This window comes from Poecilia latipinna, unplaced genomic scaffold, assembly GCF_001443285.1.
Source record: "Poecilia latipinna isolate Pla-1442-1.1 unplaced genomic scaffold, P_latipinna-1.0 Scaffold383, whole genome shotgun sequence".
Classification (NCBI taxonomy): Eukaryota; Metazoa; Chordata; class Actinopteri; order Cyprinodontiformes; family Poeciliidae; genus Poecilia; species Poecilia latipinna.
The window spans coordinates 320,838-345,381 of NW_015112999.1; the positions used below are offsets into that span (position 1 = coordinate 320,838).

Genomic DNA, 24,544 nt, shown 5'->3' on the forward strand with positions numbered 1-24,544 from the left:
TAGCATAAATTTTGATATTGGTAAATAAATCTGATGTACAAAGTGTGAATGCAGTGCATGATATTACATTACACCATCATGAACAGCTTCATTGCCAAACTACCTCTGAATAAAAATAATTCAAATATTCAGGAACTTTTACACGTTTTGTCACTTTATTGCCTAAACCAATAGTGCATTTAATTGGGATTTTATGTGACAGCAAAATGAAAGTACTGGATTAATAATGAAGCATTATTTTTGCAAATCCCAATCTTAAAAGTGTGAGATGGGTTTGTATTAGGGTCCTAAACTCTGAAAAACCTAAATCAAAGCTCAAATTATAGCACACATCTAAAGTGTAATAATAATAATAATAATAATAATAATAATAAAACACCATCTACCAAACCTGGAAGCACTATTCTGTTGACATAATTCTAAAAAGATGGGTCAATCACGGCCACTTACTGCACTGGGATCTTTCCCCCAAATAAATGTTTGGTGAAGATAGATACCCAAATCTCAATGTTTGACAAATTTTACTTTCCAGTAAGGCACTAAATATGTCCAGGTGAGCAACACTCACGGTTCGATTCACACAGCAATTAAACTGTGTTAAAAGTTTGCAAATCTTAGTCTGCACATGTTTCTAATTCTGAATCTAAATGCAAAGGCAGATCTGTTCCCAAAATTGCATCACCAAGAAGAACGTCACTTTGTTCATGCGGTTTGTTAAAATGAGGCAAAACATGTCAGGATATTTAATCCTTTCTTCTGATGAAATCTGTCTGATATTTCAGCAACTAACTAAAGATTCAAATAAATTGTCTAAGCCAGGGGTCTGCAGCATTTACAATCCAAAGAGGCATTTTAAAAATGATTCAATTTGTGAAGTTACACAAATGGTAACCTAGAGCCTTTTGTCCTAAAATGAAAATTTGAATATCAAGAAATGAAAACACAAATAAAGATGGAAATTGAATTGCAATATTTTGAATATGAGCCAATAGGGAAAAAAACACAGAAGGTAAACAGGTTCCTCTTTAAAAGAAATATATTAAAGATATCAGAAGAAAAATGAATCAAACTGCTAAATGAACCCAGTAAGGTCCATCAACATAATCATTAAAGGGTAAATTATTTGAAATTTTAGCTGCTTCTGCTCCCTTTGTGTTTGTGGCTGAAGATAGAGATCATAAACAACAACAGGTGCAAATTGCTCACATTTGCCGGTCGTGATAGGTGGAGCTGCTACTGCCTGTATTTAAAGCAAACTGCTTTGTGAATCCAGAAAGGAAGCAAATAGCAGGATCAAAGCAAAGGAAGAAAAAAAAAATAGCCGATGGAACTGCTTTGTAAATTTCTCCCTCAGTGTTCCTAAAATGTGGAAATCATTTTAGGACATTGCCATCATTTTACCTCTGCAGCACCATCAAGTGCAGCACATTCAGATGCAGTGTCCTCAGTCTCCTTCAGAGTGCTGCTCAAGATTTCCTAATTATATCAAATTATAAGTAACCACATGCCACAAAAAGCTAAAAGTGTTAAATATTTTACACTGTGCTTTCATATTTAAGCCTTAGATGTGCTTTACACGCAGGAGCTGTAGAGGATATAAATAATTCTCAATGCTAGCAGTATTTCTTTATGTTATCGCAGATGGAAAATTTATTTGTTTTCAGTGGAAATATATATGGTGTGTAAATATTTTTTTTTACAAACCACAGTTGGCAGCATGGGGCATAAACATTTAGATTCAGGGATGTGTTTATTTTTATGACATCAAAGGTTAATTTCAACACATTATAACGCTCTCTGAGTTTATGTGTGCCGTTTTCCGTGCCAGACTAACTGTAACGGAGACTTCACTCTTACCTCGGTCAGATCATGCACCTGCTTCAGCAAATCTGCTCTCCGCTCTTCCGCCTGCCTCACGTGGAAGGAGTTCCTTTGACTCTGGATGACAAACACCATCTCCCGCAGGTCTGGAGCAACACAAAGGACAGAGATGTGGGACGGCTGGCGTACTGTGAGAATGGATCATGGCAATCGATGACCTTCTGAAAGTAAGACAACACAAGAGTCGCAGCCTGAATAGCCGAGGTGACTTTGGCTAATCTCTGTTATTGGCCTGATGATAATAACCACAACTCCAAGAGTATAATTGACTTGGGAGAGAGTATGTAAATGCCACAGCAAAGACTGTTTTATTAAATAAAAGATTAGCAGTCAGATGGGGTGAGGTTCAGTAATACCCAAAAGGTTGACAAAGCCCAGCTGTCCACTTCTGCTGTAATTAAAGTGGTTTCAGCATCAGTAAAAGTCAGCCATGAAAATGAAATGTTTAGACTTTAAGGATAATAAAATCTGCTTATGAATTGATAATAAAGGCGGCTCTGACATCACGCCTGGATTCTATTTTTGTCATTGAATCAACTAGCTGCGGGTCGCCTCTGTGTGAAATATATTCGCAGGACTGTAAACAGAAAACGGCTCAGGGAGGAATCCTGTTATCTTCACAAACAAGTCCAGATAAACCCTGTAGCTCTCATGACAACAAGAAACAAAAACAAAAGACCAGAGGGAAGGGATAAAAAAAAAGTCTGTCATTTTGTCTTTGGCTCTGTGCAATTACATTGGACGACTCTTCAATCCCACAAGCTGTCCTTTATGTCAATTTAAAATCTGCAGACCCTGACAAAAATGAGTGCTACAACAAAAAAAAAGCTGCACAGTAATTTAGAGCTCGGAGGTGGGGCGCAATATAAGGCCAGAATAATGAAAACAGCCAGCGTGGTGAAAAATGACCCCACATACCTCAGCAAAATTCATTGGTTAGTTGAGTATTTTGCACAGCATATGGTCATAAAGTGTGTACAGTGTAATAAAGTTTAATTACCTTACAGAATGATCTCATTGTAGGCCACCAAATTTGATTACCAACATAATTCTAACATTTCAAAAGTTAAATAGGAACAGTGACTTGCAAAACTGATCACATCCCTTATACGTTTACAGAATTTATAATGTGCAAACTTCACTATATTTTGCAACTGTATTTTCACTGTATTTTGACTGTAACTGAACAAATAAATAACATAAATGTGAATAAATTCAAACCTATAAAGTGTAGCCTGCACTGAAATCCATGCACTTTACCCTGATGCACCTTAATAGGATGCAGCAATGCTAATCGCCAAGCACTTTGACACAACTGTAAGCATCTCAAACATGGCTGTCCACCATGTTTGGGACGCCAAGAGATGTACGCCAGTCAGGGGAGCAACTCTGGAGGAGCCGCAGAGACTCGACCTTTAGATGGGAGGATGTAGTCGACATTAAATCAGGCATTCACGCAACAGCCAAGAAACAGAAATCCATAAAAACCTCCTGCTTTTCGCAAACCAAGAAGAGGACACAGCAATCATATGGAAGAAGATGGCTTCAATATATTGCGATTATCAAGTTTTGCCACATAATATAAGCTGGATTGAGTTCTGGACTTTGACTGGACCGTTTTAACACATGACCATTCTTTGATCTATGCCATTCTTCTGTAACTCTGCCTGTTGCTTAGGGTCATTATGTTGGAAGTTGAACCTCTACTCCACCCTCAACCTCCAACAGGTTTTCTTCAGGGATTTAATTTATTCTATCCATCTTGACATCAACTCTTAACAGTTCCCATGTCCCTACTGATAAACGGCATCCCAGCAGTCATGATGCTAGCGGACCTGTTAAACAGTGGGGATGTGTGTTCAGGATGATAAGTACAGTTGATTTTCCCTCACAGCATTTGTTAAATTGACTAAAAATGTTCAATTTTGGCCTTATTTAAGAATTATTTTGTGTTAGGTGCCAAAGCACCTAGGATACAGATGGTCTAAAATGCATGTGGAAGAATTGTTCAGTGCAAGGATTAACAATGGCAAGATGAGATGGATTAGCTCTACTTCAATTACTTGTCCCCCTAACACTACAGGTTCAGTTATCAGAGGCCAAGGTTACAGACAGATAAGTCACAGTATAGTATCTATGCTATATCTTTTTTAAATATATATTAAAAGACAGGTAGGACTATAACTCCCTTATCTAGCTAATGACAAATATCGTCTTGAACCTTGAGGTCTGGCGAGGCGAGAAATTACTCTCTAAATCTCTGCATGTCCATCTCCAAAACACATCCAGTCTCAAGAGTTGATGTCAGCGAGAACACCACCACGCCACCTCTAAACGTCCTTCTGCAGTTGGTGCTAAATGAGTGAGTGTGTGTGAGCGTGTGTGTGCATTGAACTAGTCCTAAAGCAGCCATTCTTGAGATCCCAGGTGGGGCATCAACCTCCTCATACTCCACTGTACAGCAACAGCAGATAAAAGACACTGAAGGCAAAATCAGATAAGCAGTTTGCCAATTTCTCATTGTGTAGATAATGCATACGTTGTGTCAAAGCAAAGGGGAATGAGAGGCAAAAAAAAGAAACTAATTAAAGCTGAATTCACTGGCCTTGACTCCACACTAATGGCTTTCGATTAATCATCCAACTACGAGGCGAAAAAAGGGGAAAGGAAAAAATCCTGTTGTTGTGCCCTTCTTCCTCCATCTCTATCATTCCTGTGTCCTTCCGCTTGTTCAAAATCACCTTTGTGCACCATGTTGATAATCATGGCAGTGCAACCGTCCAGTCAATACAGCTACCTGTCTTAAAAGGAGGACAAACAGGACTTATAGCAATGCCTTTGGAGGCAAATATGCCTCAGGTTATTTTTAATGAAAAATAAATACACTGTAAATATTTAAAAGGTTGAAGGAAGAAAGTTATTTGAAACACTACAGCAAAAAAAAAAAATAAAATAAATAAATGAATAAAAAATGTTGGGACTTAATGGTTCAGTTTGGACTGATGATGTGGTTTAAGTGACAGGGATCAGTGCTGGGATGAATGTTATGAGACTTTGCTTATTACTGTACTGTTGCGGAAAAGAGTGTGGCACTAGAGTTGAACTAGGGTTGTTCACTGTGAGATGTTTGTTTTGCAATCTGACAAACAGTTTATATTTAAGATTCTCTGAGCCAGAACTGCACCAAGGGCAAAAATAACTCCCAGTGGTGGCATGCCTTTGCTCTATTTGATTTCTGACAGCATGCTGCAAACTTTAAATGAAGCCACCAGTGCATTTAAACCCACAAATCTTTCAGCATGAGTCACCTATAAAACACATTATAATTCTTCTTGCCACACTACGCTATGTCTAATACAGTAATTATATAATCCAATAATATAGTCATACATTTTCCTGGTATCAAATACTGATACATACATGTTCTCTGTGATTTAGCACATTCTGGTTGCACAAAATATGCAAGTTTTCTGAAATTTAGCATTTCATTGCAGAATGAACACATTTTATTTTAATTGAATTCCACATGTGAAAACACCGAAGACGGTAAAATTTAGAAACATTTCCTAATTATTACAAATATTGTGTCCTACAATTCAACAGAGTTTATAGTACCTTGGAAAAGTATAAGCACCTCTTTAACATGCCTATGTTAAAAAGGGTTGCTCATACTCAAGCTTCAGTGAATTTTGTTGGGATTTAATGTGGTGGATTAAAACAGAGTGGAGCATAATTGTTAAGAGGAAGGAAAAGGATTACCAGTTTGCAAAAAAATTGCAAATGAAAATGGCTAAAATGAAGGGAACATTAGTATTCAGTGCTTCTGAGCCATTACTTTGTTGACTCGTGCTACAAACTCCCAATTGGAGCTAGGTCTGAATGATTCCACAACATGAATATAATTTCAACTAAACCATGCACTGCAGGTCTGGCTGTTCTGTAAGCTTAGGGTTGTTCTCCTGCAGGAAAGTCGACATCCTCCTCAGTCTCAAATGGTTTGCAGCCTCAAAGAATTCCACCCATCTTCCTATCAACTTTGAAAAGCTTATGGCCTGTCATAGTTTCAGAAGTTCAAATTTCCTGCTGTGTCCCTTGCACTTCATGATTCTGTTTGTTCACTGATGTTCTCTAACAAACCAGATGGAGCTAGTGAGACTAAATTACACAAAGTTGGATTATCTGAATTATCCCGAATGTAATTATTAGCATTAACATTTTAAATACAGGTGTCAGAGTAAGTGGGGCTAAATAGAAATTAGAACTTTTAGAGATTTACTTAAATAAGTAACTGTATAGTCTTCCCACATTTATCTGTCATAAAGCTTCTCAAAAGCACAGTTTAAACAGACAAAACAGAAAAGAGTTCAAGGATTATGAATGCTTTTGATAGATATGATAATAAAATAATTAAGTTGCTATGAAAACATGTTTTCTTTGCTAGCAAGTGAACCCTTAGAACTGGAAAATCAGTTCTTTCATACATGGAACAGGTAAGAGAGAGGGGAGGGAAAAAGAAGATTGGAGGTTTTGTGGGAAATGCAGTTAAATCCCTGGGCTCCTCAGTGCAAATGATGTTATTTTGCCAGGTTGATGGAACTAGAAAGCATGAGACCGGAGTTCAATTATGTCTACCAGTTCAGCATTGCTCAGGGGCCACTTCATGAAAAAAAATAGAAGTCTGCATCAGCCTTGAAATATACTGGATGAAATAAGAAAGAAGTGAACGCTCCCCTCCCTGACGTTGTTATTATCTGATGCTCTTCTTAAGGTGCAGAGCTATTCTCTAAAGGCCATCGCCATCTGGCTCACAGTGAGCTCAACAAACATTTCGGGTGCGCAGATACTGCCTCATAATTTTACATATCAGAAGTTACACAATCAGACTGAAGAGTGAACCGGGACTAATCGTCTACTAAATATCTGTTTTTCTAAGTGATCATATGTAAAGAAAGATTATATTTTCCAGGCCACTTGTGATGCAGTGTTGTCACCTCTGACGCAAATTGATAGTGACACTTCCTTAGAGCAGATTCCAGATGTCGCCAAGTGGTAGAAGAGATGAGGCTGCACCGACCTCCAGGGACTCAAAAAGTAGGTGTGTGTAGTCATGGGAATGGTTTATTTTAGCTTAGAGTAATAGCATCCACACAGCCCGAAAATGCTATATGAGAAGGAACTGTAAACATGCAAAACTCGTTCAACTCCGGCTCACAATTCTGCAAGAGTAATGAGGAGTCTCGGTGCAAAAAGTGGATAAGTAGAACAATTTTCATGATAAATGTCTGCAGAAAGCCTGATGGATAAGATTCAGTGGATGGGGCCATTAGGCTGTTGTGGGAGCAAATCAGGTCCACAGCATGTCTTTGCATGCACACAGGCAGAGAAGTGAAAGGATGTCAATAGCTTATTTCCATACTATTCCCAATCCAGTAGGCGATTGTGCTGGTGTGAAAACCTGATCCACTCCAATGCCTCATATGATTGGACTCCTGGAGACAAGATGGTCCAGAATTATCTCTCACCATAAAAGTCAGCTTCTATTTTTCCCCCACATCATGTTCAAGACAGTACAGGGGAGAAAGACAGTAAAATCATGTTATTGAGAATAAAAGATTTAGGAAGTTAAAGTCTTAAAGCTTATATTTAGCACATTACATTTTTGGGGAATTGTTGAAAGTTTGATGTAGATATAAAAACGATTTATTTCCCTCCCACCGACACTCATCTCATGTGGCACAAGCCAATGGATCAAGCAGTAAGTGCAATGATTTTCTATCAGCCGCCTTCTTCTGTTAATACATACTTTTAATTGCCTTGCAAAAGATCAATACAGAGCATAGTGTATTTAAGTTTCAGCATGCTGCAGAAAAATAAAAATCAATAACACAAATATCAACCAATACAACACAGAGAACAAAATATCAAGGAGGAAGCAAACCGAAATTGAGTAAAATGAAGAAAAAGAATCAGCAGGGAGAGCGACAAAATACACACACACGTATATATGTGTCTGCGTGTATATGTGTGTTGTGTGAAAGCACTGCAGTGGCTAAACGGACATAAAGCTGCCTCCAGCCCACGATAATTACATTTATTTGAGGTTCTTTAGAGTTCAAGACTTTTTGCCTGAATATTCTCTAGACTAATGAATGCTGAACTCAACCCCGGAACCTCACTTAGCATCAATAATTCAGGGAGTCCAAGCAATTAATTCTTAACAGATTCCAGTTTTTGCCTATGAAGTCCATTTATCACTCCTAAAACTCGTGGATTAGTTGAAAGAGTATGGAACATGGTTTAAATGATAACTATTTTCTTTAAAAAGAAGAATTCAATAGAATGCATGATTTAATGCTTCTTATGCTATATGTAGCCAGGGCTTCTGGTATTTCTCACGACGGCTGGCTGAGTTTGGCTTGGAATGCAGATTTTATTAAAGCCAGTAATATGGCGGATTCACTCAAGCTGAAAATAGGCAAATTTGAGACTGTGTCGAGTTTTTGGGAACATCTCTAAATAAAATAAAACCAAAATGAGAAAGGAGAGCTTAAAACTTGAGGGGCTTTGAAAACTATGAAAATATAAAATCGCAAAAATATAAACTCTTACAAAAATCCTCTTAAAACTTCAGTTCAATCTGCTCGCCTATGTGCATTTCTTTTTATCTCCAGGATAAAGAAATCTCCCAGTCATTTATTTTCCCACGCCAGCAACTCTAAACATCTATTTGGTGCCACACTCCATAAATTCAAATAGCACGAGTTTACTTTTAAGTGCCTGAATAGAAGGTAGCTGCAATTTCTTTTCCTGATTCTTAAAGGCTTTTCACCCCTCATCTGAAGGGCTTCTTCACTTCTGACTGACTGAAGAGTTTCAGGCTCATAAGCCTTTGCAGGGACATTAACTCTTTCAGCATCCTTGGAGCTTGTCCACATGAAAAAACACCCAGGGACAAGTGTAGTATATGCAGCCTAGTGAGGTGAGGAGTGCACAGACCACAGCATAAGAAAACTGATTCAATTCAAAAAGCATGTTGCAGATTACAGAAGATAATAAAGTCCTTATTAGTTCAAGACTAATACGGACTTTAAGATAAAGTGTATAAAAAAGAAGACAAGCAGCAGTAATAAAGGAATCAATGTTGAGTCGAGTATGTTAAGTGGTAAAAACAACACTCAGCGGCTTCAGCAAGTATTTATTTCTATATTTACAATCAGGGCTTGAAACCTCGACTTAGAAGGTTTTATGGCTATTTAAACCTTGAAACATGCTAAATGCATTCAGGGTCAGTGACTCACATGAATCACAGGGTTGGTGAGTGAGTGAGTGAGTGACACGCAGTCAATGACTCTCACAAGTTCAACCAGTTTCTTACAAAAACTATTACCACCTCTTTTGACATTATTTTATAATCGCAAAAACAAATGGATTCCAGTCATTAAAAATCCTTTTCTGACTAGATCAAAAATAAAGTAGCACATAAAGTGGGACAAAAACAACAAACAGGGAAAAGTTGCTGTGTGCATCGGCTTTCCGTTGAAGACTTTGTAGCCTCCTTTTATTGCACCTCCATCTCCATCTTCACTAAAAAGTATCGATATAAGAATCAGCATCGGCGATACTGGTGCTATGTTTACGAGGTATTGGATCAATACCAAAATATGAAGTATTGTACACCTCTACTGTCTAGTGATGATGTTTGTTTGTTGACTATTAAACCTCTGAAACTTCCATGAAGCAGCTGTTTATGCTACAAATTACTGACACAGGTCATAACTCAATGATGTCTGAGGGCAATTAGTGCTCATTTAGTAAAATCACTGTTTTTTTTATTGCCATGTACATAGTCCAATAATATTAATATCACATTTTAAAATAGAAGAAGTTCAATAAGCTAAAAAAGTGTGGTCTGGATATTTAATAGAAGATTCACAGGTTTTGCTGTTTTGCTACAATCCATGTCCACACACCAGCTGTTGTATAAAAATATAAAATATCATTTCTGATTCAATTTATTGACAGTGCTGTGAGAAGGTTATATTCTATAAGGCCTTTGGCACAATTGGAAAGGATATGCATCTCAGCAGGTTTTAACACTTATATTTGAAAAAAAGCCTTTTTATTTTATTGCAGCTGGGTGAATGATTTCTTCTCCCCAGGCATTCAGGTAGAATATGCTCTCCAAGGTTTTTCTTTTTTTTTTCCCTTTCTCCCAGATTTGCTGAGATGAACCGTGCTGCATTTTTAATAAGACTATGCAGCTGAATATGAATAGATGAATACTGTTCCTTTTTAGTTTCTGCCCAACATTCTGCAGCATAGCAGAAAATGGGCACTGTGTCGCATGTTGTGTACCATGAAGTTTAGTGAAAATGAACAAAAAACAAATATATTGATTATTGTCTGCCTAACATGTTCAATATTGCAAATTAATTCACAATACGTTTTATGTGAAAGGAAATTAATTTGCCATTATAACACGGGTACAGATCGACATCTTTTGAAGTTCCAAATTTTATACTTTCCCAGACTCAAAATTAAAAAATTCTGAAAGTCGAAAGACATTTTTTGATAGGACAGCTATAAAAGGAATGGATGGACAGACATGAAAAAAATTGCAATATAGACATTTCTTCCCATATTCTATTTTTTGTCCATATTTGGAAAATACTTAATCTTAGTTTACTGACAGTGATCCTGTCAGTAAACTAAACTGTCAGTTAGTTGGTTGTACAAAGAATCTCTTTTAAACAATTGTTGCAAAGACTGCATCACTTATATTTCAATGGTTTCTTAAAGTAATCCCAATCCACAGTCATCAGGGTCATGTAAACGGCAAAGAAGCAATCTGAAACCATTGATGAAACCATTGATGTACACAGAAACCAGACATGGCTTTGTTAGCTTTCAAGGAGAACTCCTACTGAAACATTTTTCATTGACCTTTAAGAAGAATGAGGTCAGCCCAGCTGCAACATTCACAAAGCTCCATTTAAAAAAGAGAGAAAGAAATCATTCCTGCATCTTTATACCTGAAAACAGCAAGTAAAATTTACTTCTAAAGAAAATTGTTTAAAATGAATCTGACAACATTTCTTTTAGCCAAGGGAAAGAAAATTCACCCGTTTTATTTGCCACTGTGGTAAATCTTCCTTTGGGCTACCATTGAAAATCAAAATAATCATTAAAATCACATGATTAAAGATGAATTGTTTCAGACGTGTCACAGAGGACACAAGCAGAGGAAGACAGCAGGAATATTTCAACCAGTAAAACCAAAACATGTGGCTTTATTTTTAACTCTACAATTAGGCAAAATCCAGCCTATGATTGTTTTTTTTTTTTTTTTTTTTTTCATTAAAACATGCAGAAGGAGTTAATGAGTCCTCTGTCTCCAGTCCCCACTATAGCTTCCTGCCAGCATGGCTAAATACCTGTTAATACCTCATTGCCAATATGTCAACTTTAAGGCTTTGTTCTCTACAAAGCTCTGGTTTGACTCTTTAACTTCTTACAAGCTTCACAGATGTCTTGAAGCACTGTTATAACAAGCTGAGATTCTGCTTCTAATTGCAAAGAGTGCCAAATAAACAACACAGGGACTTTATGCCTGAAGACGTTTGACAAATAACTGGGACACAACATTCGAGACAAGAGCCTGAGGCATGTATACTTACCTCTGACCTCCAAGTAGCATATTTTAAAGCCAATTAAAACAACTTAAAGCATCTTAGTAGTCACAAAACACTAAATGCTAAGTGCATTGTGTGCTCAGATTGTACTATAAGCTGTGCCTGAAATCAATTTATGTGGGGCAATAGAAAGCTTGTTATTTTTGCTAATTATATGTAAAACACTATCAATAATGTTAAAGCTGAGTGTAGTATGACTGATGTTTGGTATACATGAATTAAAGCCAAACCAAAAATATTTTTAACAACAGATTTAGGTTCTAAAGTAATATTTTCATTTTCAAAAAAGTTTTGTCTGTCTGGAAGTAACATTAACATTTTTGATCATTCCAACAGGAATATCAATTTAAATCGGAAAGAAAATCTGGGAAGGGAGCTAAAAGATTAGGGAGATGGCAAGGAGGCCATCCAACTTCAAAGACTTGAAGGTTTATTGCAAAACTAAAAATTCTAAATACCAGAGTAATCATGTAAAAAGCTGCTCAGTAATTGTCAGAGTATTAGGGTTTGATTGCTGAGGAGGCAAAAAAGATTTTTCAGTCCATTATTGAAAAGAGTATAAACTACCGACATCTAATAAACTGTAAATGGAGTAATAGTGTACATACATATTTTACATTTTTAACACTATGAAGTAAAAAAAAAAAAAAAAATCAAAGACAAATGTTATCTTAAGAAGTTAAAAAAAATCTTGAGACCTTTAACTTGATATCCATTTTCTTTGTGTAAATTAGCACTTATGCATGTAAAAAAATAAATCAAGCATTGTCCTCCCGCTGAAGTCAAATTATTGGAAGGATGTGGCCAGCCCAGGAGCCTTGTTAGACATAACCTCTTTTAAAAGCAAACAAGCTGGGTATTCCATTTGATACTGATAAGTCAAAGGGAACTCTGCCTTTATTTTATTCCTACCACACAAACAACACTCTCAGCAGGATTCTTTTGAGCTATAACAAAGGGAGCAACGATGAGGGTGTTAGAGAATGCAGCTCCAGTTCTCAGATGGCTGTTTGTATTTCCTCTCTGTGCTGAGGTGCCAAATGAGAGACTTAAGAAGTTGCTTTTGTGTTTGTTGTGACCTAGTTGAGGGGAAGGGCAGAGGTCCAGAAAAAATGGGCAACAAAAGTTTTCTTTTTCTGGTGATTCTATGAGCTTCCTGAAACATAACTGGTACGAACTGAGATCGTCTTATTCCCTTATAAATGTCGTTCTTGCTGTCCAGTTAATGCTAAAATGTTGTACTGAATATCTACAAGCATAATGTTCTGATAAGAAATTGTCAGAAATAATTGTTTCTTTAAATATGACTTCTATAGCAAATTCCTTCTACCAGGAAATACAGGTCAAACATTGAATACAATAATGACAATCAGAGACAATACAGTAGAGATGCCACTATGGTGAATTCAAAGCACATAATCAAAGATACCAACATCCAGAAACTACTATTGTTTTCTTTTCTGATTTGTAATAATTAGGTGAAGCAAGTCGATTTTGGTTGTGGATGCAGATATCCTTTGATGATCAAAAGATGTAAATATGAAAGAAAAAATATATATATAATTTTTCATGACTCAATGCATAATTTTGCAATTATGGAACTTTGACATTTTCTGACATTCTAAAGTCAGGAACTGGCGTGAATTAAAAATTCATAAGTTTTAGAAGGTTACAGATGTGCTCTAATGTATAAGTGTTTAGATTTATCAGACGCACACCTGGATATCTTCCAAAGGGTAAATGGTACACTCAGACTATTTTCCTGTTTCAGAACAACATCTCCCAGGTGCAGACATGCCATCAAACTTCAAACTAGATCCAGAATACATGCCTGAGACGGAGAGGAAGAAGCTGTGGCATGGCTGCATCTGGGACATGTTCTGATACCGGGAAAGACCCAGGATGTTTCACTTACACTTTGGAAAATATCGAGATGTGCATCCCCTATTTTCACCACGTCAGTCTCGGAGGTCTTCTTGCGTGTCTTGTTGAAAATAGTTTTATATTGACAGAGAATATTTGAGTTTTAATATTTAAGCCTTTTAATTAATGACGGTAAATTATGATTTCTCACAATTTCTGGGTATTGTTTTTTTTTGTGAATATGTGAAATTAAATTTATTTAAAGTTTTGGAGATTTTGGGTGGAAATGTACTCATCTGTAGCCAATTATCTTCTTTTTTTTTTTTTTTTTTTTCCAATTATGTACCATTGCCCTAAGACACATTGCAAGAAGCCAAACAAAATCATATACATGAAGTTTTGTAATCATACAACCAGGCCACAACACAAAATTATACATATTACAGTACTGGATTCATGAGCACAAAATAAAACGAAATGTTAGCTTTTTTTAGTGCATATTGTACACTGCTGTTTTTATTTCTGTATAGTTTAACTGTAATCCAATGTGAACTAGTGAAGTTTCAACACAACAGGGCAACTCAAGTCACCTTCTTTCTTTTTTCTTTAAAAATGAGTCTCCACGTGTTTGATGAGAAGATTTCTGTTTTGATTTACAGGTACTTGCCTCCTGCAGATGTGCTGATGCCTTACATATGTAAACCGCAGTTGACTTTTATTTATTTATAGGTTTTTGTTTGTCAGTTGATTGTCATCTATTTTGATTTGAAGTACAAATTGTAATCTTTTTGTCTCGTGCTATTTTAATTCATTTCAGCTTTAGTTCTGTTTCAATCCATCTGACATTATACTACAGTGCCATGGGTTGACACATAAAATATGTAATAAAATGCCTCAGTTCCTTTCAAACATGTGATACCATATTTATCGCCGGCCTCTGCTCGTAAAGACTCAGTGGCACTCTGTTGTCATGACTGATTTGTTGTTATTTCAGCAGAGAGAACCCCACCTCTTGCCTCACTGCCCCTCCCCATATCCATTTTTACCCTGAAAATTAATCTTTCATTGTTACTCTATCTGCCACCAGTCACTAAAAATGACATCTCTGCAGTCAGTGCACACTCTCTACCCCTTTCTGTCTGTTCCAGTGCTCTCAGACATTGTACATTATACATGTCAGGTAATAAGTGGCAGATATACTGCCTACAAATACACCACTATTCTTTAGAGCAGATATGTATTAGTAATTATGTACATTTCAAATAATTTTTCCAAATACTTCATGTTTTTCTTTTTGTTTTTTTTTTCCCGTTTTGAAAACTGTGCCTGATATTAACAGAATGTAGCAAACATCAGACACCCAAGTTTAAGAATGCCTTTGACAAAAAAGGTGAAGTTAATCGATTGGAGTATACGCCATCATTTGTTAATGACAATTATTTAAATGGTTTTAAATAGGGAGTTCCAGACCTATACATTTTTAATTGATCAGTATCAGAGTCACAGATGAAGCAAAATTATCGATACACATTGCTGATCTGCTGTGTGTGATTTACCAGTTCGCAAGCCACGCAACCGGGATTTGCACAGTTCGGTTTTAGAAAGTCTCAGCCTATGCTTTTTTAAATTTGAGGCTTATACAACTATGCTATGGGATATTATTTACATTCAAATCATAGTCCACAACTAACCCTGATTTGGAGCACTTCATGACTATCCTGCAGAAATATCTTTCTCATTCAAACAAAAAATATCCACATCGAATAGACTGCATCATTCTGAATGTCATTGGTGAGTACGTGTAATCCTGATGAAATTCAGTGTTTCATGATATATTTAACTGCACTTTAACGATACTGAGTTTTCAGACAAATACATGGCACTGATTTTATTAACTTAGTGTCTGAAGGAGACGTGATGTGTCTAAATTGAAATGACTGGGGCTGGTGTGAGGATGAAAAAAGTTCCAAACAGACGTCTTTAGTTGTAGGCTTGACAGAGTATTATTGTGAGAAGCAGAAAGCTCAAAGTGTACCCAGGCTGTTCCAAAAAGACATCTGAGAGGACTTAATGAAGGGATTGAAGCCAAAAGTTACAGCTACCACAGCCATTGCTCTCAAAACAAAAAGGCTAAGCCTGCAGTTCTCTAACTGGATGCTGTAGTTCTCACATTATCCTATTATCCTGCTTTTCACATTAGCCCAAGACAGATTTCCGCCAAAAAAACACAAAAGTGTTACCCTTTTTTTCTTTTTGCTTCTTTAAGTACTGGCACCCAACTTGCAAAAAAACAATACAGCTCCATCTGTCTTACAGTGGAGCATAAACTACTAATTAACAAAGTGAGCACACAGTGTTAGTATTTGAAAAATAAGACTCACCCAGCTTATTGTTGTGAGGGACACGCATGCCGCTGTGGTTCTGAAAAGGCAAAAGAAAAAGAAATTAATAATTCAGGCAACACTCTTCAAATAATCTCTATACATCCAGTTTAACAACATGTAACTAGGTTATGTGAAGATGCTGGTGTTCAGCCCAGTACTGAAGCTCCTCTTCCTAATCACTAATGAAGAATTAATGATACAAAGTATTGAATCCCCTATGGCTTATTTGCAGAAATAATGGGCAATACCCCATGTCATTAGTCCTTCCTAATTGTGTGGGTTTTGTGCCTGCAGCATTTAAGCTCCAAGTATTCAGCTCAATTAAGGCACTGTTCCACCTTCAGAGCTGTCAGCACAAGCTGCAGACCACGGAGCGATGACTAAATCAATCACAGGCCATCGAAACTTTTGACGAACCGCTTTCACCTTCGCTTTTCAGATAAGATCGTTCAGTCCTGGGAGAAGGCGAGAAAGCACGGGCGGCAGAGCGAGAGCGGCACAGTATTAATAGATAATGATAAACTGGGTTTGATTTATGACTTCCTCTAGACTAACAATCATTTCACTGGCGAGCTGTTGCAGGCTTCCGAGAGCCTAACTAAGTCATAAATTCTGCCTCATAGGATGTGGTGCGGTAGTGACAGGGAATCCCAACAGTTTGATGACAGCAGCACCAATCAGCTTGTAAAGCACCACTTAATTTGGAAAGATTATTCATTTTCCAACTAAAAAAAAAAAACAACAACTTTGTATTTTGTCCACTTGGCTCTTATGGCTGTCCTCCATAATTTATTCCCAGACACGTTTATTTTTATTTTATTTTTTTTTATCTCTCCTCTAATTTAAATCTTGGATGTTTTGACAGGCTTCAAGTGAGATGAAGAAACAATAAGTTCACCACCTATGCAGACGTATTCATTGCAGTGATTTGTGTGAGGCCTCGCGTCTTCACTCCACCCCCCCTCAAGTAATCAGAGATACAAGGAAATTTATGCATGGGCAGACAAGATCATATCGGGGTGATTTGATTCAGAGGGTACATCAGCTTAATTGGACTCAGTAGCATTAGTCATGGCCACAAGGTTTCTGTCTCATCTCATCAGACACTCCTCGTATGAAATCACGATTTAAGCTGGAGAAAGAAGATGCCTCCAGAAAAAAAAAGAAAGAAAGAAATACTGAGTGTTTTTTTTTTCTGCTCTGAAAATGTGAGAACATGACACTTTATCAGATAATTACCCGTATAAGATCCTTTCAACTAGAAAATACATCCCACTTTGCAGGTTATTATTATTGAGGTGGAAATTTCTCAAAAACTGAAGGCATGTACTGATAAAACTAATTAAGCAGCCTGGAATATGATGTACATGGTAATTCAGGAAGAGGACAGGCAGTTGTTGTTCATCATATTTCTTTCAAAATGAGGGTAACAGTAAACCACAGTGTTGTGACAGCCATGTAACACTCAATTTACTGCTCTGTCAAACATCACTAATTAACCTGACTGTACAGTGGGTGTACAACAACATGTTAGGGTTTTCTGCACACATATGAAAATAGGAATAATTATTTTAAAAACTGTATATATATATTTTTTTTTATCAAATTGTGAGATGGATGTATTGCTAGTGATGTTTCAGGACAAGCAGTGTTTAGAGTGTTGAAGTCATTCAGGTGATGCAATTCAAGATGTGGTCTGAGGATCCATCTGGGCCACGGGTCAGCAAAGAGCCACTTTTGCCTACAAAATAAAACTTTCCCTGACCCTCAAAAAATGATTTTCTAAATGTGTTCTACGACAAATGTTTTGTTATGGACAAAAGCAATATGAAACGAAAATGTATTTCTATTTTCAGCTTTTAAGACAAAATGAATCTTCTATTACAAGAGGAAAACACTATTTTGTAAAAGGAGGTGAGCCTTTTCTATATAGGTAGCACAGTTTAAAGGTAGTTGTAGCTACTATATGCAGACTTTGCATAAGAACTTACAGGAAAACTGTTAAAATAACTATTTCTCATTTTGTGTTCATGAACAAAAGTATTTCCTTTTTTGGTTTTGTAAGAGCTACAGCGGTGGAGAAAAAGTCTGGATCGAATTAATAGGGGCTGTAGGCCGACTGCTTTAACTTTTACTTAAGTTGAATATGTCTTTGGTGGAAAAAAACTGAAATAATGCCTCCAGATTCGCTAAAAAGTCTTGAACGTTTAAAAAAAGGGGAGACAAATGGAATGAAAGACTGATGTTGCTCTGTAGCAAAGATCCATATGAAAAGATAAAAGTGTGGACCCACAATTTTTCTCCTCCTTCTTAACATCACTGCACTTCAAATAACCTGCAGTAACTTAAAAGCTTACAAATGTTTTAATTAATTAATAGCTCACAAACGCACAGATAAGCAAAGGCAGACACTCACAGAGGGGAAAGAATCCCCCTATCGTTGCAAGAACACATCGACCTGCATGCTTTTCATGTTTGCCTGCTTCAGCACATTTGATCTCACTGAATGAGTCACACAGTGGCGGTGATTTGCTAAAACTCAACTGTGCAAAACACAACAGTCTTTTTTACAGACCTTGGTGACAGGTGGCAAAATTATTTAAGTAAACTGAACTGCGTACGTTGCAGTCAAGAAACGCATAAAACCTTGAGACGATACAGTGCGTCGATACAGCTGCAATTGCGACACAAATCTTGTACGTGCAAAAGATATACACTTAAAAACATAAAATATTATTAATGGAAAGCATAACCATAGAGAAGAGCTGCACAGTGGTGAAGTTAGTGACAATGATGCCAGCATGAAGTTTGCATGTTCTCACAGTGGGATCTCTCCAGGTACTCCGGCTTCCTTCCATAGATCAAAAATCATGACTGTTAGGTCCAAGTTGCCCGTGGACATGAGTGGGTGCATAGTTGGATGTTCTGTGTGTCTCACTGTTGTCCTCTGATGGACTGGTAACCTGTAATTACGCCCAATGACCACTGGAGATAGGCACCACTCAGTAGCAGTAGTTTGACTTGCCTAAGGTTTCATTATGACCACAAGTAAAAACACTTCTTTGCTTGAGCAAAGAGAAGTCTGGGGGCTCTGAATTTCTTCTACAACATCAATTCAACAAATTTAATTTCTTCTTTAAAAAAATGGCATATCACTTTTTAATACACTTCTTTGAAAACATGCCAGGAATTTGCCAGGATACACAGCAGGATTCATTCTTTAAGTGAAAATCGAATGCTACATTGATGGTCAAATCTGTATTTTATATGAGCTGCATTTGACTTCCAAATCATTTGCAGTTATGTCATACAGTAGTGATGTATGACCTTTGTCTGAGACCTTTCTGTCAGATTATCGAGTCATAAAAATCCCCTGTGTTTATTTTAATTTGAATACTACTTTGGCACAGCCTGGATGCAGCCGTGGGGAACCCCAGGCAAATAAAAGCAGTGGGTCATCAGGTAAATAAACTGAACCTGGCACAGACTTCTGCAATGCAACATCATCCAGTGAGACAGTGCTTAGTCAAGCATGTCTTCATTTTTGGCAAATTCCTTGCAGCAATGTTGTGATGAAGGAAAACAAAAGTTGCTGTGATCATTTTCCAGAATTGTTTGTTACGATGTGACAACTGTCTGTGAAGTGTTTTTATCTTCTTTTATCCGTCAAATTCACAGATCCATTTTTCAGTCCAGACTCAGTGAATCTGAGTTTTTTTCTTTAACCTCAATGTTTCCCCTAAAAATAATAAATGCTTTTTGTTTCAACTGCTATGTCAGTTTGTTCATCTCTTAGTTCTATTTTTCAAGAAACATCTTTCTGAACTCTTTAAACTTTAATTTTAATGAATAAAGATGCAAGTGTTGAAATATGAACAACTTGGTTGACAAAATTGACGTTTTTGACTTTGATATATTATTAATTAGAAGAAAAGTACACCACAATGTACTAAAAGTCTTAAAATACAATTATCTTCTTAATTGCCGGAACATAATTTCTAGAAATTTTTAAAAAGTTAAACTTATATTACTCAGTCGCATAACTGATAAGTTATTGGCATCCCTCATAATTCTTAGAAAATAAATGGTACTAACAATTAGGACCCCTCAAAGTCTGGGGGGTCCTAAGTAGCTGCATACTTTGCTTATGCCTTGGACCGCCTCATATATTAATGTTATTAAAAAATAAAAAATAAAAAAAAATCACTGTTTATTGGGGCATATTAAGAAAAATTGATAAAATATGTGATTTCAGTTAAAGGCAATGCCAAAACAATTACGAAAAAATTTTGCATAAATTAAGAGGAATAACAGAATGGAGAAAAAAATCTCAACAGCTACAAAACCAGCAGGAAACATCCACATTAGTGAAAAATCTCAGCAGCATTCTTTAACTGAAAACACGTTTTAAAAATACAATTTTTATTTAATTACATTCACTTTCACTATGTATTCATGACAACTGACAGGCATTAATGGATAAGACGATATTCATTTGCATTTACTATTCAAGTATTCATCTATTCAAAACTCAAGGAGTACTGGGTGAAAGCACAAGTTATGTTAATATTTTATGAGATACATTTTTTATTAAAAACCTACAATCTATTAGGGAACAAGTTAAAGCAATATCACATTCAAATGGTAAAAAATAATTTTATTTTGTTCTTTTGGGGGTTTTTTTATATTTAAACCAAAGTTCAGTTATTAAGTCTAGTGGGTTGGGAAATGTAGGAGGCACACATCCTTCTCTGATAAATGATCTCATTCTGCAGCTGGGCGATCCTAGATCACCCCCCATACATTGCTTTTCATTATAAAGTGGAGATCAATGTCTTGGCTTACAACCCGACTCTTTTTTTTGCCATCTGTGGCTCTGCACTCATGTAACACCCTCCCTCAATCTCATTTTTACAGCAAGCTGCCAGCTATTTCCAATGAGACTCCAACTCCCTTTGGTGTTAAAAAGAAATTTATCTGAGTCGAAATAGTTACATGAGCAAGAGTTTTTTTTTTTTTTTTAAGATTAACTTCCATCTTTTTAATCTAATGCTTAACAACAGAGTTGAACTCAAACTTTAAGATGTCTTTTTTTTACTTTCACCTAAAGTAAAAAAAAGTAAAAAAAAAATACATTGCTAAAAGTCTTGATCTACAAGAAAGATGTTCAGCCTACTTAATATGATTGTTATGTAATCAAGGGCACCCACAGTGACAGCCCCTTAATCCCTGCCTTTGATTTAGAACCTCTTCACATACTCTGCTTCACTCTATCTCTGAGCCCCAGAGAGCACAAGTGCTGCACTGATGTGAATGACCCATCAGTTCACATTAGCTTCCTATTCACTGATGGCAAGAATTATTGAAGGTTGCAGGATTTTCTAAATTTTGACACAGAAGAGGACTTTGAGCAGGCTAAGTACCTGAAAGGTCATCTTAATTTTGCAGCTTGAAGACATATTGAGCTATTAAAAGAAACCCCTCCTCCGCAGTAGAGTGACTGGAAAACTGATAGATTCAAATTTTATTCGGTAAGCACGTTGCACTCACCAAGCCTCTTAATGTGTAACGACCGACTTTGAAACCTAGAATTTTTTTCCCCCTTGCGAACAGCAGCAGAATGTAGATTTGACAAGTTTTCATCGTACATATTTTCCTGCACTCTGCGAGTTTCATTTGGAAATCACGTGTGCACAGTCCAATTTGCTCACTTAACAACATGACTGAAAGCTGATTGATTAACGCGTCTAATGAGAACAACTTGAAATGCAAATTACACTCTTATTAAAATATGTTTTTAGCATTAAAAACTCAACCTCCTTAGTGCCGTGAGATGTTCAGTTTACAACACAGGCAGTATTGCGAGAGCTAAAGACGTGTTTTTCTTTAAACATGATGCAACAAATTTAAGAAAATAAACTGAATGGCATAACTTATAAAATATGTATTACTAACATTAATTTTGGCCAATCACTGGGAATATTGTCTGTCCACAACTAAACTGTCACAAAACTCCTCGTGTTATATTACTTTAAATACATTTTTCTGAGCTAAAATTATGCATGTACATGCAATTATTAAAACTAACACCTATCCTCTTGCGAGGGCAGGAATTGTACAGAGGAATTCACAGTGTGTTTGGAGGGAAAACATCATTTTTTTCCTCTCTCTCTAAAACAGACACACATCAGTGGAGTCTGCCATCTCTTATGGTTTTTGATGCACCGAAGACCGAACACAAAGTACAAACATACAGGTTTGCATTAATACTAGAGTCAAGGCAAAAATAACCAATTACTCAAACATGCCTGTGTTAGGAGTGTGGGAGAGAGAATTGCAGAAGCTGAACTAAAACCCACGCAGGCACAGAGAGAACAAACCAACTCCAGACAATCATGCCACATTCTTATGGCAAGGTTTTGATAAGAAAATTCCCCAAAAGAAGAAAGTTTCTGGGGAACAACCAATTGACAAAGAAAAAAAAATCTCTAGAAAGATGAAAATCTACTTTTGACAGTTAAAAGAATTACTATAAATAGCACAGACTGAGAAACAACTGAATTTCTCTTTCACATCCTGCATTACTTCTTTTAATGTTGTAAATGTTGTGATATTTACAACATTAGTTGTAAATTTCACTTAACTCTCACATTGCTCTTCACCTCAGCTCAGAAAAACAACTCTAGTCCTATGCATTTCACAGCCAAGTAACCTTTCTGCTTCTCTCTTTAATCAATGTCTTTACAAAGAGGATAATCACCATCAGTCAACTTTCTGATTCATCCAGTGATAAACATGCATCTCCCTCCAGATGCAAATTTCTGCTCAGAGAAAAGGAGATTCATAAGACAATTATACTTCAGCCTTGTCAACATTCCCCTTTCTATTATGGATTGATTTTAACCGTTTCTTGCCTTTAATGAGAGCAAACTCATCAACACTGACGACACACATCAGTCTTACTTAAATGCTTTCTTTTCGATGATGGAGCAAAAACTCCTTTATCTGAATTAGAAAGACTTCAATAGAAACCACTCTGACAAAGCAGTTTTTTCTGTCTCACAGAGGCTCTCAAACACCAATGTCCTTGGTATTGTCTTATGTGACTTCTCTATATACGACATAAACTACCTTCTCTCAGAGACAGGCGTAACAGACACGGTGCATTTGTCACTGGATGAAATCCAAGGTAAAAAGTCCAAGGTATAACATTAAGCTGTTAAGTATCTTTTCACACGGGTCCTCCAGGGCACAGCTATAGGACACTTTCTTTTTCATCCACCAGAATAACATAATATTCTGTATGGATGACTGACACATGCCCCTGTCAGAAAGTGCAGCTAGCCTCTCCAAGATATTAAAATGAAAGAACTAGCCTCTTCAAAGTCACTTCCTTATGACGACAACAAAGACATCATTTCTTGCCAAGCAGTCTATTATGTGACATAACACTGACTCCTCTGTCATACACCAAGCAAAAGTTGCAACTAATCAGGTTGCCGTAAGTGGTGACCAGTTGTCTTTCTCTAACCATGTTCCTTCTGTCTAATGTTTGCTTGTAGTCTGAAATATAAGAAAATCTGTTAAGAAAATAGCTCACTTACAAATTTGCCCAATTTACTGGAATGTTGTCACCATCGTAACATGAGTAAGTGTAATATTAAGGGTTGAACAGATGTCAAAGCAGGAGTTATGATAGGAATAAACTGGGAACCGCTGGAGACTAAAATATTGCAAATATAGTCATTACACAATATTTAGTAGATCCATTTGATGGTCTAGAATATTCCAGGCACCATATATTTTTATGGTGGAAAAGAAGCACAGCAATGAAAAGTGCTAGGTTTGACTCCACCGTATATCGTCAATATTATTAATGTCCATTTGCAACTTTTAGAAAGGCAAAATCAAATTCAAGTCACAAGTGCTTGCCTTCGGACCGCCTGCTGGTTCTTTTTTAACCAGATAAATAGAATTTTATTCCCTCTCAACCAGCAGGCTCCTTTTAGGAAGGTCATCTTGCCCTACTGTTTCTATTGTCAAGAGATTCTTAGTCCACACTTAACAGAGAGAGCAGGAACAGTAGCGTTTGCTCTGTCTGGTAACATAACAAAAAATCTTGAGGAGTTATTTTTTTAAAAAGTAAAATCATGTTCTTCAAACTTAAATTGCTGCAAAAATTGCGGATTATTTCAAGTTGACACATTAATCACTGTTTAAGATGCCCAACTTCCAACTACCAGTTCATTTCAGTATATGATCTCTTGAAAAAGCAAAAAAACAAGCCCCCTGAGAATATGCATTATATTCAATATATGCACAGCTACAAAAGAAAGACAATAAATAATGTAAATAAGTGAATAAATGATGATCTGTAAAACCTGCTGTGACTACACCACTCCAAAACAGAAAGTGCCAAAGGAGTGTTTTGAGGCAGCTTTTGATATTGTGGTGGAGCAGGGCTCCATTTGGAGGCTATTAGTCCTTGAAACAGATGTCTGACTTTCTGCTGCACATCATCATCAGGTCTACTACCTGAAAAGTGTCAACAAACACTGCTAATACCACAGAATCTTTAAAAATAAGGTAACACTTTATTTGACGGATTGTGAATAAGACTGTCATGACACTGTCATAAACATGACATAACACCTGTCATGAACATAAATAAGTCTTCATTAAAATTTATGACTGTTGTCATAAAGTGTAATTCGGTAAATTATG

General features: G+C 36.6%; 1 protein-coding gene across 1 annotated transcript in view; it reads right to left on the reverse strand.

Moving 5' to 3' along the window:
* Positions 1 to 24,544, reverse strand: part of b3glcta (beta 3-glucosyltransferase a) — a 75,202-nt gene that overhangs the window by 32,183 nt on the left and 18,475 nt on the right. Inside the window, exons 2-3 of the mRNA XM_015036877.1 lie at positions 15,818 to 15,857; positions 1,858 to 1,967 (exon numbers count right to left, since the gene is read on the reverse strand). Coding sequence (XP_014892363.1) covers positions 1,858 to 1,967; positions 15,818 to 15,845 — 138 coding nt within the window. The 5' untranslated portion in view covers positions 15,846 to 15,857. The remainder of the gene's footprint in view (positions 1 to 1,857; positions 1,968 to 15,817; positions 15,858 to 24,544) is intronic.